This window comes from Neomonachus schauinslandi, chromosome 4 (genome assembly GCF_002201575.2).
Source record: "Neomonachus schauinslandi chromosome 4, ASM220157v2, whole genome shotgun sequence".
In the NCBI taxonomy this organism is placed as follows: Eukaryota; Metazoa; Chordata; class Mammalia; order Carnivora; family Phocidae; genus Neomonachus; species Neomonachus schauinslandi.
Genome location: NC_058406.1, coordinates 184,851,995 through 184,867,440, shown reverse-complemented (window position 1 = coordinate 184,867,440; position 15,446 = coordinate 184,851,995). Strand labels below are relative to the sequence as shown.

Here is a 15,446-nt window from a genome sequence, read left to right as displayed (position 1 = left end):
GCCCGTCCTTTGGCGGTGCCCACCGGCCTGGACAGCCATGCCCCCCGCCGCCAGCCCTCCCCGGAAGGGAGTCCAGGGGTTCCTCTGGTGGTGCTGAGGCCTGGTCCTTTCTGGCTGAGAGAGGACAAACCCTGGTGGATGTGTCCCCTGCTCTGTCTTTACCAGAGGGGGTAGCTTCCGTTCCTTAAACCACGGCAGACAGTGGCGTGAGCAGTGCCGGGGTCCTCTCTGGCCCATCTGCTCACCGGCCAGGACTGGGAGGAGGCACCTTGACTTCTCTCCCCCGGCCACCCCGCTCCCCGGCTGTCGGCCTGATAAGAGAGGAGGTAGAATAAGTGAGAGCATGTTCTGAACCAACCAGGAAGCTTCCTGTAGCATTCCTCCGGGCTGCCCCCGAGGTTGTGTGGAATTCTGGGCCTCTCTGCTCTCCCCGGCCTGTATCCGCCCCTCCCTTCATCGGTCCATCCATCTTCCATCTGTCTACTCATCCACCCCTCCATCTATCCCTCCATACTCTGTCTGCCCCTCCCTCCATCCATCCTTCCTCTTCTGACCCCATCCGCCCCTCCCTCCATCCATCCTTCCTCTTCTGACCCCATCTGCCCCTCCCTCCATCCTTCCTTCCTTCCTTCCTCCTCTGTTCCTCCATCCATCCTTCCATGCCCCATCTCACGTCCAGCTCTTCATCTGTCCATCCATCCGTTCTGCAGACGTCTCTGGCCCACTTGCACGGCTGGGCAAGTCAGGGATGGCAGACTACACAAGGGCCCAGTTCTCAGCCTCAGGAGCACCACCTGATCAGGGGACCAGCAGCAGTAGGAAAGTAACACGATCCAGGGTCAGAGGGATGTGTTTCCCATTTTTCCTCACTCTAAACGTCTTGCCATTTGCAGAATAAAGCGATCGCCACCCCTGTCCAGGGCGTGTGGGACATGAGGAACAAGCAGTTTCACACAGGCATTGAGATCAAGGTGTGGGCCATCGCGTGCTTCGCCCCCCAGCGCCAGTGCACGGAAGTCCACCTTAAGTAAGGCTGCTTGAGGGGCAGGCGCACCCGGCCTTGGGCGGGCCAGCCGGGGGGCGGGGGGCGGGGGGCTGGGCAGCTGGGGGGCGCAGCGGGTGTTGATGGTGGGGTTGGTAGGCTTCCCCCGGCAGAGAGCACCTGCCCGGACTCGTGGGCCACCTCGAGGCTGCTGTTAACTTCTCGGACTCATTGGTGGAGGGCGTGTGGAGAAGTAACGCAGGTTATATAAGAAATAAAACTGTAAATGAAGAAGAAGCTTGAAAATTAGATGCAAAAGAGAAAATTACATTCAGTTAAGTCAAGTGACTTTAAAAAAAGCCACTTGAGCTTCGTATTTCTCAATCGTCCTGGCCTGGTCCAGGCGTCGGACCCTTTGAAAGTAGCACCATAAACACGCAGCTTCGCCGCTCACGCTTTTGTGGCAAACAGACCTAACAGCGGAAAGAAAGCTTTAGCTTCCCGCCTGTCCCGGTTGAAGCAGGAGGGAACTTCCCCCAAGCCTGAGGAGTGTAGCTGCTTGACATTCTAGCCGAGGCCGGCTCCAAACGTTCCTGAGCGCGGACGTCAGCGGGCTGGTTCTGTCCAGGTCTTCGGTGGCTCCTTGTCCTGGGCGCCACTAGCAGATGGAGCTGGGAGCACAGAGCAGCTTAGGCGACCAGGTCGCTTGGGCGTGGACCCTGGGCGCCTCTCTCTCTCCGAGTTCTGGCCTTGCCTCCTTCGTTCATTTTGCCTGGAGCTAGACGGCCCCACGGTGAAGCCGCCTGTGGGTGTGAATGTGGGCGCGTGCGCACACACACACACACACACACACACACACGTCTGTTTAGCTGCACTAAAGTATAGGAGGCTGAATGCTGGCTCCCTTGGATCGAGTATCCTTACCTTGCTGTAGAAGGCGATGTTATTTTTATTCCTAAGTTTAAAATAGAAGCTGTTGATCGGTCTGCGCCCCTCCCCCCACCGTGGCTCCACCAGGCCCATTGGCAGCTGCTGCTGGTGTGACTCTCCCTGTGGTTGGTTCTGTTCGTCCCCATGGCTGTGTCGTCCAAGTCCGAGTTGTACACCCAAGAATAAAGGGGGCAAATCCAAGGGGACAGTCTGTTCACGGTTTTCCTCCCTTGGACGGTGTTTGGCTTTGAACGGAGTCCTGGGTTCTGTCCCAGAACCTGGACGCTGGTCAGGCCTGCCGAGTGGGCAGCACGGCTCGGTGCGTTGCTCCAACAGGACAGCACTTGTCCCTGCACCCTGGGAGTGGCTTTGCGGGAACGGACGTGTGTGCTTAGCGCGTCGCTTCTCTTTGAGTTAACACGTTGCCATGGTTCTGTCCAGGTCTTAAACTTAGATTTGGACGTCAATAAAAGTGACTTGGGGTTGGGCTGTTAAGGGCACGATTCCCAGTGCCCTTTACTTGGGGCCTCTGGTTGGTGTGGATTCTTTGGCTCTCGCCGTGCATTCGAGTCTGATGAGCCTTCTCCTTCAGATCCTTCACAGAGCAGCTCAGAAAGATCTCGAGGGACGCTGGAATGCCGATCCAGGGCCAGCCGTGCTTCTGTAAATATGCCCAGGGGGCGGATAGCGTGGAGCCCATGTTCAGGCATCTGAAGAATACGTACGCTGGCCTTCAGCTGGTGGTAGTCATCCTGCCTGGCAAGACCCCCGTGTATGGTAAGCCTTTGCTCTCGTGATCCCCGTCGGGGTTTGCTGCGGCCTGGGTCCTTGGTGTTTTTGCCACGCTGAGGAGTGCTTGGGCCTGGCCCATTGATCCCGCATCGGAAGCCATGCTCCTTCCCTCCAAGCTACAAATCCAAAGAGCAAAGAAGACACCATCAGTGTTTCTATCCGGAAGTCCCCGGTTTCCACAGGCTGTGTGGGGAACAGCTGACAGTTGCGTCACGGAAGATTCCAGAAACCAAGGGGTGTGGGCCTAGATAGCACTTTGATGTCAGGTGTGCATGTGCTGTGGATGTCGAGGATGCCAGTATTTTTCTTTTTAACGACGCAAGCTTTTGCTCGTACCTCCGCGCACCATGATAGAAGGCGGCGATCCTAGCCCGGAGTGCCAAGCCCCCCGTGGCAGCCTGGCTCTGCCCATACCGCCCTGCAGCCCTGCAAGTCCCTGAAAGGGTCTTCACTCCTGCCGGAGCAGAACGCAAGCCCTGGGGCCAGACTTTCCCCCGCCTGCCGGTCACCTGCTCTTCCACATACGGGGCTGCCGTGGTGGCCTCTGCAGTTTCCGGGTGGGGGGCTGTCAGGGCGAGCGAAGGAAGAGGGGCCGGTGAGAGCTGCCAACGTGTGCATCTTTCGTGCTCCACAGCCGAGGTCAAGCGCGTGGGAGACACGGTGCTGGGGATGGCCACGCAGTGTGTGCAGATGAAGAACGTGCAGAGGACCACGCCACAGACCCTGTCCAACCTCTGCTTGAAGATCAACGTCAAACTGGGAGGCGTGAACAACATCCTACTGCCCCAGGGGAGGTAAGCCGGCCCTTCCCCGCGTGCGCAGTGGCTAACGGCACGATTCCCAGTGGGGTCCGGGCAGTGCACAGGGGTGCCATGTCGGGTCCCGGCGCCAAGCCCTGTCCTGGATGCCGCAGACGCGGGAAGTGCTGCCCGGAGTCTGGGGAACAAGGGGGGGTCCTGGAGTGCCGTGGCCAGCTTCCCTGAGCGAGCTGGGGCCAGAGAGGGGCGCAGGGGTCCTGGAACGGGGACGTGGCAGCCGCGCTGTGAAAGGAGTGAGCAGGTCAGCGCCGGAGCTCACCTGGAACGGCTAGGACACGAGCCTCGATGGAGGGACACACGTCGCCGCCCGATGCCATCGGTGCTGGAACCGAGCCCTGGGAACTGAGAGGCTCCACGGCAGAGCGTGCTGTTGGCGGACCCTGGGCCGGGGTCCGGGGCTGGCAGGGGAGTGGTGGGCAGGGCTGTGGGGTCCCCTGGTACCTCTTGGCCCGGCGTGGGGCCCTGGGTGCCCCGGGGGAGATTAGCTTTTGTCTGCTGCAGCCAGGAGAGACAGATATTGTGTGTGGGGGGCGGTTCTTGCTGGAGCCTCTGGGCGTTTGGGTTCGCGTTTGAATGGCAGACATGGGGAAATGCGGATTGCTTGCCACACTCGCCCTGCAGGTGGAAGGGGCAGTTGTGAGGACAGGAGGCGGTCTGGCTGCTTCTGTGTGCTTGGAGGAGAGGCGGCCGTGTGTGCAGAACGCAACAGTCGGCCCCCAGGCTCCTCGCGTGGGCACGGCTGGGCCAGCGCCCGAACCCACTTCGGGCCTCGTTAAAGCAGAGGTTCTGACGAGCACATCTGGACTGGGACCCAAGTGTGCACATTGCTAGCGAGTCTACATGCGATGCCGCAGGCTGGGGGCCACACCTCCCAAACTCCGGCTCCCGCCATTGAGTGGAGTTAGCGGGCGGTAGAGCCTGATACGCGTGAACCCGAAGACTGGTTCCTCACGGTAAGGTCCTGGGAGGAAATGAGGAGCTATCAGGAGCAGGTGGTGAGCTCGAAGTGCTGTTCACCGAGTCAGCAGGTTCTGTGTTTAGTGGGTGCCTACTGTGTACCAGGAGTTTGGGCCACAGCAGTGAGCACAGCACCCAGAGTCCCAGCCCTCTGGTGCGGGGACCCACACGCTTGGGGCTTGACAGGTGAGCAGCAGTGACATCATGGCAGGGACAGGAGTTCAGGAGGGTAAGGAGCTGGGGTTTCTATGGCGACCATCTCGTGGAGAAGGTGGCACTGAGCAGACGGCAGGGGCCAAGGTCGCAGGTGTGTGGGGATGCCTGGGAGAAGGGTGTTCCAGCCCCAGGGCACAGTTTGGGCAAGGGCCCTGGGTGGGAGCCTGCAGGCACGGCTGGGGATTGTTCTAGCAAAGGACGGAGGGCTGGAGGGGCCTGGGGCTCCCTCCGGGCAGGACACAGCCCCTGGAGGTTCCTGTTCTAGAGGGCCGCTCCAGCTCCGAGTGGAATGGGACCAGGAGGCACCTGCGTTGTCTCGGGAGGGATGCTGGCGGTGGGGTGGGGTGGGTGCCCAGAGATGGTGTTTGGAAGATGGGGCTGCAGGGCCCGCTCTAGAGGTGGGGCTTGCAGGATCCGGCTGGAGGGGCGTCACGGGTGGGTGAGCGGAAATAGGGATCTGGTATCAGGGTTGTGTGTTTAGGAGTCCCCAGCAGAGAGGTGGTATTGAAAGCCACAAGGCTCCTGCGATTCCACATCCCCCAGGGCAGGGTGTAGAAAGGATGGATGCCAAGCCTGCTGCCCTGGAGAGTTCAGAGGTAAAAGGTCGTGGAGATGGGGAGCCAGCAGTGGAGCCCCAGAAGGGAGGGGAGGAGAGCCAGGCGGGTCCTGGACCCCAAGGGCACTGCGTCTTGTGTCACATGGTGTGGACAGGCCTAGTGAGGAGGTCTGAGTCTCTGCCATGCGGGGGTGGGGGACCTTGTGGAAGGGAGTCTTGTTGCCATGGCAGCAGGAAGCCTGGTGGGAGGGGCCCAAGGCTGCTCAGGAGATGGTGAATGGGTTCACCTAATTAGGAGCTTAGTCACAGGGCGGAGCCAGGGACCTGAGGGAGCATGGCGGGGGCGGGAGTGTGTCAGGGAGAGGAGTCTGCAGGCAGGTGTGGTTTTCCTGGTTGAAGGTGTGAGTCACAACGGCGGGTGCAGATGCTCCAGGCGTAAGAAAGTCGGGAGGCGGGGCGCAGTGTCAAGTGGGCTGCGCGGTGCTGGGGAGAACACGGCCGGGGCTGGGCCCTGGAGGCTTACAGAGAAGGGCCACCGTCCACGCCAGGGCCCAGAGGCAGGGCCATCAGCATGGCCATGGGCAGCATCTTCCCCCATGCAGGGAGTGCCGGTGAGCCCTGCTTCGGTGTCCCAGGACCCCCAGGTGTAGTTGGAAGCACACTGAGGCTTGAAGGGGGAAGCTGGTCCATGTTTTGTGGACACTGATATGTGGCATACACACTCGAAGCCCTTCCCCCTACCTCTGGGCTCCGGGTGGAGGGGCTCCGTCCAGCGGGAGGCCCCCGGGGATCATTCCCCAGTGAGTTCAGCTCCTGGCTGGGCTGGCAAGCTCACGGCACCGCTCACCACTGAGCAGGAAGGGGCCCGAACGGCAGCAGCTCCTAGGGAGTGTGGCGGGCCAGGCCCTCTGAAAGCACTTGGCTTGCATTTGCACGTGCTCGTGTAACTGTGCGTATTGTCTCCATTTTCCAGAAGAGAAAAGTAAGCTGTAGAGAGGGTAAGCTCCAGAACGCAAAGCTAGCAAGTGACCCCATGCTCCCACACTCCGTGCACACGTCCTCTTCAGGAAAGTTCTGGAACACAGCCCCATTTAAGAGATGAGGAGAAGAAGCCCGTGTTGTGCTTCTCACCTGGGGGAGTGCCCAGGCACGTCGTGGGCAGAGAGCAGGGGTGCTGCTCAACACCCTGTGGGGGGGCGGGGAGAGCCCAGCCGCAAGCTGCCGCTATGCCGTGGGGGAGACGCTGGGGTGTGTGGCTGCAGGTCCGAGGCCGGAACCAAGTATGGGACTCCTACGTGCATTGAGTCTTGCATATATAATCACTGTCTTATAAACACATAACCTGTATACATAGAGAGTTTCAGTAGGTGTGATGACCGTGGAAACTTTCAGGCGTACACAAAGTAGGATCCTCCCTGGCCCAGCCTCAACGCCGTCTGCACCTGACCAGTCTTGGTAGCCCCTGCTCCTCCTGCCCCTGATCCCTGCACCGGGTTATTTGGAAGCAGATCTCAGACCTGGTGTGGTTTTATCAGCCAGGCTCTCTGTAGGGACCATTCAAAGATACGAGGTTTCTTTACAAACACAACCACAGTGACTTTGCCACACAAGTGATGCTCTTCAGGGCCAGAGGCCTCAGATGGTCCGGCTTCCCTCTGCAGGCCGCCCGTGTTCCAGCAGCCCGTCATCTTTCTGGGGGCCGACGTCACTCACCCACCCGCTGGGGACGGGAAGAAGCCTTCCATCGCTGCCGTGAGTATCCGAGCCCACCGCTGGGCCGCGGTGGGTGACGTCCTACCGTTCGTGGGACCCACACCCTCGCCAGGCTGCCGGTGGGAGGGTGCATGGTGCCATGGCAGCGTGGGGCCAGAGCATCTTCCTAATAACCTTTGTGGTTCACGGAGCAGTTGGTGAAACAGAGTCTCCTGAAAAATAGGTATCTGGAGGGGACTCTGCACGTGGCTAAATGTATCTGAGAAGCGATGAGGTCGCGCTCCCCGCAGGCCCAGCCCAAGCGGACCAGCTCTGGCTGCAGGGGAGGCCGGCTGTGGGGTGGCTCCTGTCCTGGGGGGCCTGGGGGCTCTCTGCCCACTGGGGCAGATACTGCGCAGGATTCGTGTACCCACCTTCTTTATGCTGCACTCCTTCTAAACATTTCCTATCTTTTGTTATAAAACACTAAATATAAAGTAGTTACGTACACAGGCCAGGGTTCAATGGAGGCCTTGCCCTCGTTCTACCCGTGAGTTCTGTCTGGGCCTCCGGGGGCTTTGCCTCCCAGGCCCTGCACACCTGTGCCCCACACACGCTCGCTGGCTGTCTCCTGCCCTCGGAGGCTGAGCTGGGCCCCCACTCTGTGCCCCGAGCTGATGGTGCCCGGGAGGGGCAGCTAACGGCCTTTGGTTCAAGAGGACCAGACGATGGGGCGCCTGGGTGGCTCAGTTGGTTAAGCAACTGCCTTCGGCTCAGGTCATGATCCCGGAGTCCCGGGATCGAGTCCCGCATCAGGCTCCCTGCTCAGCAGGGAGTCTGCTTCTCCCTCTGACCCTCCTCCCTCTCATGCTCTCTGTCTCTCATTCTCTCTCTCGCAAATAAATAAAATCTAAAAAAAAAAAAAAAAATTAAAAAAAAAAAGGACCAGACGAACATGTACTCAGAAGAGTGTGGACTTGAAATGTGGAATGCAGGGCCAAGGGCGCTCCCTCGGGGCTGTTTGACTGGACACCCCACGGTTCTGCATCCGGGCAGCCAAGTGGAGGGAAGGAGGCGTGAGGCGCAAGGTTTGTGTCCCCAGCACCCCCAGGGCTGCTGTGCATTCTGTCCCGTGCCTGACACCACCTAGGGACGCTTGTCACACTCTCCAGGCTCATTAGAGAATACTGGCATTTTCTGAGCACCTGCTACATGCCAGGCTCCAGGCTGGCTGCGTAACTACAGAGCCATAATCGCGTGGGGTCACTGTTAGTTTCCTCAGTTGACACATGAAGTCCAGAAAGGCCAAGCTCCGTTGCTCAAGACAAACAGTAGAAAACGGAGCTAACGACTGCGAGGCTTAGGGCTGGGACGTGCGCTGTGCGGGGTGTTAGGGGCCACCGTGCCCGCCAGGCCCCTGCACGTGGGGCTCTGTGCTCATTCCCTCCCTCACAGCAGCCCTGTCTGGAGCAGTCACAGGTGAGCAGTGCCAGCCACCCTCTGGCCGCCTGGGGCTTCCCTCTGAGCCGCACGGGATCCTGAGGTGCGTCCGATCCCCAGCCAGGAGGTGCAGGCTTTCCCTGGGTCCGCTGCAGGCCCCCGGCACACAGGGTGCGTCTGGTGTCGTTCAGGGGCTGTGTTCCTCTGTCAGGTTAGCATTCTGTAACGTGAATCCGCCTCCTGGCTCAGCAATCCAGATTACCTCCACTTCCGACCTGGAGTGCGGTTTTTACCTTGTGCGGTATTTCTCAGCTCTTCCTCGTTGATGAGCAGAGCACGGGGCATAGTTGTGTCCCTTGTACTCTGGGCACCTTCGGCGTGGCCCCTTCAGGCACCTACCTGTGGGCCAGCCTTTGGGCCGGTCTGCCATTTCAGGGGGTCAGGGACGTGCACTGATTGGCAGACAGCTTCTCTGGGTGAGCAAGGTGCTTTGAAAAAGCTGGGGATTGCTCGCGTTGCTTTCTATGGGCTGCTTGAACTCAGCCACCTTGGGTCCCGGGCAGAGTAAAGGATCAGAATAATTGCCCACTTTTTTTTTTTTTTTAAAGATTTTATTTATTTATTTGACAGAGAGAGACCCACAGCGAGGGAGGGAACACAAGCAGGGGGAGTGGGAGAGGGAGAAGCAGGCTCCCCGCCGAGCAGGGAGCCCGATGCAGGGCTCGATCCCGGGACGCTGGGACCATGACTCGAGCCGAAGGCAGACGCTCAACGACTGAGCCACCCAGGCGCCCCAATGATTTCTGTTTTTGAAATATTACTTATTTACTTGAGAGAGAGGGGAGGAACAGAGGCAGAGGGAGAAGCAGGCTCCCCGCTGAGCAGGGAGCCCGATGCGGGCCTCGATCCCAGGACCCCGGGATCATGACCTGAGCTGAAGGCAGACGCCCAACGACTGAGCCCCCCAGGTGCCCAATTGCCCACGTTTTGTTAGACACTCTCAGCAGCTGCTACTCTTTGTCCTGTGTTTACAAACGTTACTGCCCACGTCCCCAAAACCCCACCAAGGCAGCAGATCGCCCCCGACAGGCCACTGCCCCTTCCCGCGCCGTGGGGCTGGGGTGGCGAGGTGTCCCCGCCCGCGCTCCGGGCGCAGCCAGAGCAGCGCTCCTCCTTGCCCCGGCAGGTCGTGGGCAGCATGGACGCGCACCCCAACCGCTACTGTGCCACTGTGCGGGTTCAGCAGCACCGTCAGGAGATCATCCAGGACCTGGCCACCATGGTCCGCGAGCTCCTCATCCAGTTCTACAAGTCCACGCGCTTCAAGCCCACGCGCATCATCTTCTACCGCGACGGCGTCTCCGAGGGCCAGTTCCAGCAGGTGGGCGCCTCGCAGTTCTCTCTGCCTGGGGTCTCAGAATGCCCCAGAGTCACCCATCCGTCCTGCACAGTGGCCTCCCGGGCTCCCCGATGGACACAGTGACGAGGCAGGACGGGAGGGGGACAAGGCAGGACGGGGGGGACGCGGCAGGACGGGGGGGACGCGGCAGGACGGGGGGGACGGGGCGGGAGGGGGGGGGACGCGGCAGGACGGGAGGGACGAGGAGCCGCGGGGAGGTCGAGTCTGGGTCAGCTCAGCCGTGCAGGCTGGGGCTGCGTGCCTTTCCGGAGGCTTGGCGGTGGGGAGTCTGTAGGTGGGGACACTGTTGTGCCGGGGGTCACCTCCGTGTGTGGCAGGAAAGGCAGGCTGCAGGGTGGAGGCCACAGAGGCATGGGGACACTCTGGCAGGGGCTGGGAGGACGGCTGGGCGGGGGCCCCTTCGGAAGGAGGGCTCACAGGACTGGCCACCATCCGGATGTGATCCTGGGTGACGGGCTGTCCAGAAGGCAGGGGTGCCATCAGACACGGGGGAGTGGAGGGGCGAGGGAGCGGGTGTGGGGAGCTTGTTGCCGTGCTCTGCTTCCAAGCACCTGCCTTACGTCCCCGTCACTGTGACCTGTGGTCGGCAGCGAGTCCGTCCTCACCCAGAGCTCGGGAGATAGATGCCCGGGCTGTGTCTCCTCCACATCGGTCCAAGCTAATTACACCTCCACCCCCCCCGTACCCCGTCCCGGCGCATGCCTCACCGGGGGATGTTAGGGAAGGCAGAAGGGGTGGGGGCCTGTGTCCCATCCTATGGGAGACCCGCCCAGACGGGAAGGCGTCCCGAGGGCTGCACTCGTGTGTTTCAGAGGCCGCAGGCCGCCCGACTGGGCATAAGCAGGATCGCCTGGACCTTCCTGCTCCAGAGGGGAGCCGCAGCTCGTCCCCCTCAGGCCCTCAGTCGGCGGGAAGGATGGAATTGACACTCTGGCCAGGCCTCATAGAGCTTCTGCAGAAGCAGGGCTGGGAGCTCCTGCGTTGTCCCCGTCTCAGTTCTAAAGTCTGGTGTGTGCCAGCCGACCCTGAAGGCACCTCTTGTGCCAAACCTCTTGGGTTCCCTTGGCTGAGACTGTTCCCCTCTTCTGTGCCCCCAGCCCCCCACCCCCACCACAGCCATTCCTGCTGGAGAGGGGTCAGTGCCTTCTGTGTTTATCGCTCTGTGAACAAAGCCCACGCCTTACGGAATCCCCACAGCTTGGGTTCTCAACGCGGAACCCAAGACACGTTGGAAACATCGTAACACGATTTTAATTCGGGCAGTGTTTAAAAATATGAGGTGTGTGTCCCTGTAATGGCCTCATCACCGCGTGATAGGTTGTTTGCCTGTTTATCTCTGACCCAGATGGTGAGAACAGTGTCTTACTGTCTTTGTACCCTGTCTCCCGGGTGCTTACATGCAAGCGCTTTGTACTTACTTCAGTCTCCACAGCAAGCCTGCAAGGTAGGATGTTCCCATTTTGAAAGTGAAAACAGCTGGGCATCGGAGAGGATCAGTGGCTTTCCCGGAGCCACACATCTACTTGGCGGTAGGGCTAGGGTTTGAACTCAGGTCTAACTCCTGAGCCAGTGTGCGTTCCTCCTCTCCCGCAGAGAGAACGAGTTGTTGATTTGTTCCTGTGTATGTCTCCCTTTGTGCCCCATTACTCCTGCCCATGGTGGGTGCCATTTATGGGGCACTTAGAACATTCCAGAAACCGTGCTGAGCAGTTTTATGCATTCTCTAGTTTAAACCGTTTAGCTGTGAAACCTGGGTCTCATCTGCTCAATTATATAAATGAAAAAAAAACCCGAAAGCAGAAAGGCAAAGTCGCGCCGCTAATCCCGAGCCAGGGGAGCCGGAACCCCGGAACTGCACGTATTGGGCAGATAGTGCTGTCATTAAGGGATTTATTCTAAGGTAGAGAGAGGCTGTAAAAAGAGAATCATCCTTAAACGGCTTTCCTTTCCCTCAGGTTCTCCACCACGAGTTGCTGGCCATCCGCGAGGCGTGCATCAAGTTAGAAAAGGACTACCAGCCGGGGATCACCTTCATAGTGGTACAGAAAAGGCACCACACGCGGCTCTTCTGCACCGACAAGAACGAGAGGGTGAGGCTCTGGGGCTGAAGGAGCGGCCCGAGGTTGGCCCTGGGCTGTGGGGCCATAGGGACACGGGTCTCTGCTCAGCCCCCGCCCAGAGCCACGCTGCAGAGGGGCTTCACAGAGACCCAGCCTTCGGCGCCGGAGAGGGGCTCTCCTCGGTCTGGTGAGACGTTTGGACCCGTAAATCCCACGGGCCTGGGACAGGAGCGGGCAGGAGACATCATTTGTCCAGTAAAGAAATTACCAGAGAGCTGGCTCTGAAACAGGCTGTGGCAGCCGTGGCAAAATGGGCAGAGTAGATGGGGTACCGCAAACTGGGGACCCTTGGGGGAGGTTGGAGTGCTGAAGGCGGCAGTGACTTTGTGATACTAGAATGTAAACTTAGAGTTAAGTGGTTTGATATCATGTGTAGCCCAGTCCATCCCCCTGCTTCTCGGACGGTCTCGGGGGGACCAGCATGCCCTCTTGGGTGGTGGTGATTGAGCCACCGACCAAGTGCAGATGCTCCTGATCGCCTTCAGGGTGTTCTCGCTCTTCTGCCTTGAATATTGGGTGTGTTTGTGCGTGGATGATGGCCCGTCAGGTGCCCATCGTGCACGGTTTTAGATTTGTATGTCGGTTCTCGGGTGCACCTCCCAGCCGTTCCAGAATAAGAATAAGGAGCATGAGGGAGAGGCAGGGTTTCTAGATAAAACAGCTGAGAGATCTGACAGTTGAAGAAAGGTAGGGATCTTCCTGTCACAAGTATTTTCCATGTTTCCACCAGGAGAAATAAAAATAATCCTACACATGGACTATTGTCCTAAACCACACAGCGTCAGGTAGATGCCTGAGAAAAAGGACATCCCCCGAGGGAAGGAGACACTGCAGTGAGAGCCAGCAGCCCTGCAGCTGCTTCGCATCTGGCCAGAGAAGGCACAGCAAGGGAGAAATTCTCATTGTCTAAGCGAAAGACAAAGTACAGATTGCTAGTGAGAGACAGGGACACTTTGTCACAGGGATGAGCCACCAAGAAGATAGAACAACTGCGAGCTTGGACGTACCTAACGCAGTGACCTAACAATATGTATAAAGGGAAAAAAATACAGTGTGGCAAAAAACTGACAGAATTCCCAGGAGAAGCCGACAAACCCACCGTCAGAGAGGGCAAGTTTAACCACCCAGTGTCAGACGCTGGGGCAGCCACAGATGGGTAAAAGCTAGAGACTGGCAGGGTGAAGTGACCAGGCCAGGTCTCACGGTTAGCATGCAGCCGTTGACAGTCGAGTTCACGTGGAAGGCTTATGAAAGTTGCCTTGTACCCGGTCACGAGGAGATCTCAGGAGATTTCCAAACCTCAGTATTGGGCAACCCACATTTTTTTTTTTTAATCATACAACTAAATTTTAAATCAGCAGTAGAACTAGAAAGACATTTAAGAAAGACTCTAATTTTAAATTCACTTCTAAGTAGCACACACATTAAATATGCAAAGGGAATAAAAATTACAAAAAAGTAATCAGAACTGAATAAAAAGAGAATTTCATGTCAGACTTTATGCAGTGCAGCTGAAGCAGTTCTTGGAGAGAAGAGGCTAGACTTCGATACATCTGTCGGAAAATAAGAAGAACCACCCAGTGAGGCTGAAGGTACAGGAAGGACAGAAGAGCTGCCAGTCCCGGGCGCGGAGGGAAGGCTGAGGAGCCAGTGTGCGTGGGCTCCCTCCCTCCTCCACCTGTAACCTGCCCCTGCCATGAGTCACGGGGGCTCCAAGTTGGCTTGTTCCTACCCCCAGCCCCTCTCAGAATGGGAGATAATGAAGGAGAATATGAAGAAGACAGAGCAGATGAACACAAACAAAACCTGCTTCTTTGAAGATGGGTAAACCTAGCAAGACTCAACAAGGAAAAAAGGATATTTGTAACAATATTAAGAGCAAAAAGAGGACTATGACCCAGAAGGGGGATGTGTTACTGAAATCATCATGGGATAGTAACAGCTTTATGCTGATAGATACATTAGAAGAGAAAGAAGAAATAGATACAGAGAGTTCTTTGTGGAATCACATAAATTACCGAAATCAGCTCTGGAGGATAATCTAATCCTCATTTCCAAAAGGCATCAGGCCCAGAGAGTCTTACAGGCAAGCTTTACCAAACCTTCAAGAATGGATGATCGATCTTAAAGTGTGGCAGAGAATAGGAAAAAAGGAGAAAGTACTTATCTTATTTTGTGAAGTTTATGCAGATTTTTTATAGGCAAGTTTTACCAAACCATCAAAGAATGATCTTATACAAAATTTTTCAGAGAATGGGAAATATTGGGGGGACTCATGAAGTTATCCTGATAATAGCAAAGTGTCGGCAAGGATGTGGGTGCTGGGCCATGGTCAGGAGCTTGGGTCTGGAGCCGGACAGCCTGGCTATAGCCCACCCCTCAGCCTCTGGGCTGCATCACCACGGATGTCAGCCTCCCTGTCGCACCTTCCTAAAGATGCTGGGAAGGTGAGCTGAGCTAACACACTAAGCACTTTGCATCATCCTTGGCACAGAGTAAGTGCATTATATGAAGACTCTCCTGTGCTTTTGATGGGAGTGCAGACTGATAAGCCAGCTTGGATGCAGTTTGGTAATTCTAGCCCTTGAGAAACCCACCTGCGTGTGTATAAGGAGACGAGTATAAGAATATTTATTGCAGCGTTGTTTCTGATAGCAAAAACTTTGTCTACTAACAGGAGGAAGGGTCGTGGTGTATTCCTATGCTGGCACACTGCCCAGCGGTAAATAGGATAGACTCTGTGTATCCCATGAATACATCTCCAAATCGTAAATATTGAACAAAAACAGCAAGTAGCAGAATATATATGATACCCATGCACAGTTGGAAAACCTGTGAAGTAACACAGTATAGTGCTGATGGAGACTTAAATGTGTAGGGAAAAATAAAAGTACATGTAGGAATCACAAAGGCTAAATCTGAGACTGCTACGTGGAAGGGAAGCAAAGGGGGGGCACTATTTTCAAATATTTTACTTTTAAAAATAGGAAGGTGTGAAAAAAGTTGGCAAGAAGTAAAATACATATCTGAAGGTGCACAGGAGTTACACTGGGGATTCGTGCGCGCGTGTGTGTATTTGAAAATTGCAGAACTGAAAGGTCAGTGACTTACTGATCATGGGTTGGGTCCTAGAGCTTTGGTGGCGTTGCTGGCCCAGTAGCAGTAGCTGGGTGTTCAGTGACTTTGTGATACTAGAATGTAAACTTAGAGTTAAGTGGTTTGATATCATGTGTAGCCCAGTCCATCCCCCTGCTTCTCGGACGGTCTCGGGGGGATCAGCATGCCCTCTTGGGTGGTGGTGATTGAGCCACCGACCAAGTGCAGATGCTCCTGACCGCCTTCAGGGTGTTCTCGCTCTTCTGCCTTGAATATTGGGTGTGTTTGTGCGTGGATGATGGCCCGTCAGGTGCCCATCGTGCACGGTTTTAGATTTGTATGTCGGTGACCTCCACGGGAATGAAGAGCCCTTCTAGCGTTACATGCAGATTCTTCAGTGAAGGGAAGACAGCTGTACTTCTCTCCC

At 57.1% G+C, this 15,446-nt stretch overlaps 1 protein-coding gene across 1 annotated transcript in view; it reads left to right on the top strand.

The window, feature by feature from the left end:
* Positions 1-15,446, top strand: part of AGO2 (argonaute RISC catalytic component 2) — a 49,035-nt gene that overhangs the window by 30,849 nt on the left and 2,740 nt on the right. The window contains exons 10-15 of the mRNA XM_021688819.1: positions 894-1,027; positions 2,505-2,689; positions 3,339-3,498; positions 6,913-7,003; positions 9,570-9,764; positions 11,759-11,893. Of these exons, the coding sequence (XP_021544494.1) occupies positions 894-1,027; positions 2,505-2,689; positions 3,339-3,498; positions 6,913-7,003; positions 9,570-9,764; positions 11,759-11,893 (900 nt within the window). The remainder of the gene's footprint in view (positions 1-893; positions 1,028-2,504; positions 2,690-3,338; positions 3,499-6,912; positions 7,004-9,569; positions 9,765-11,758; positions 11,894-15,446) is intronic.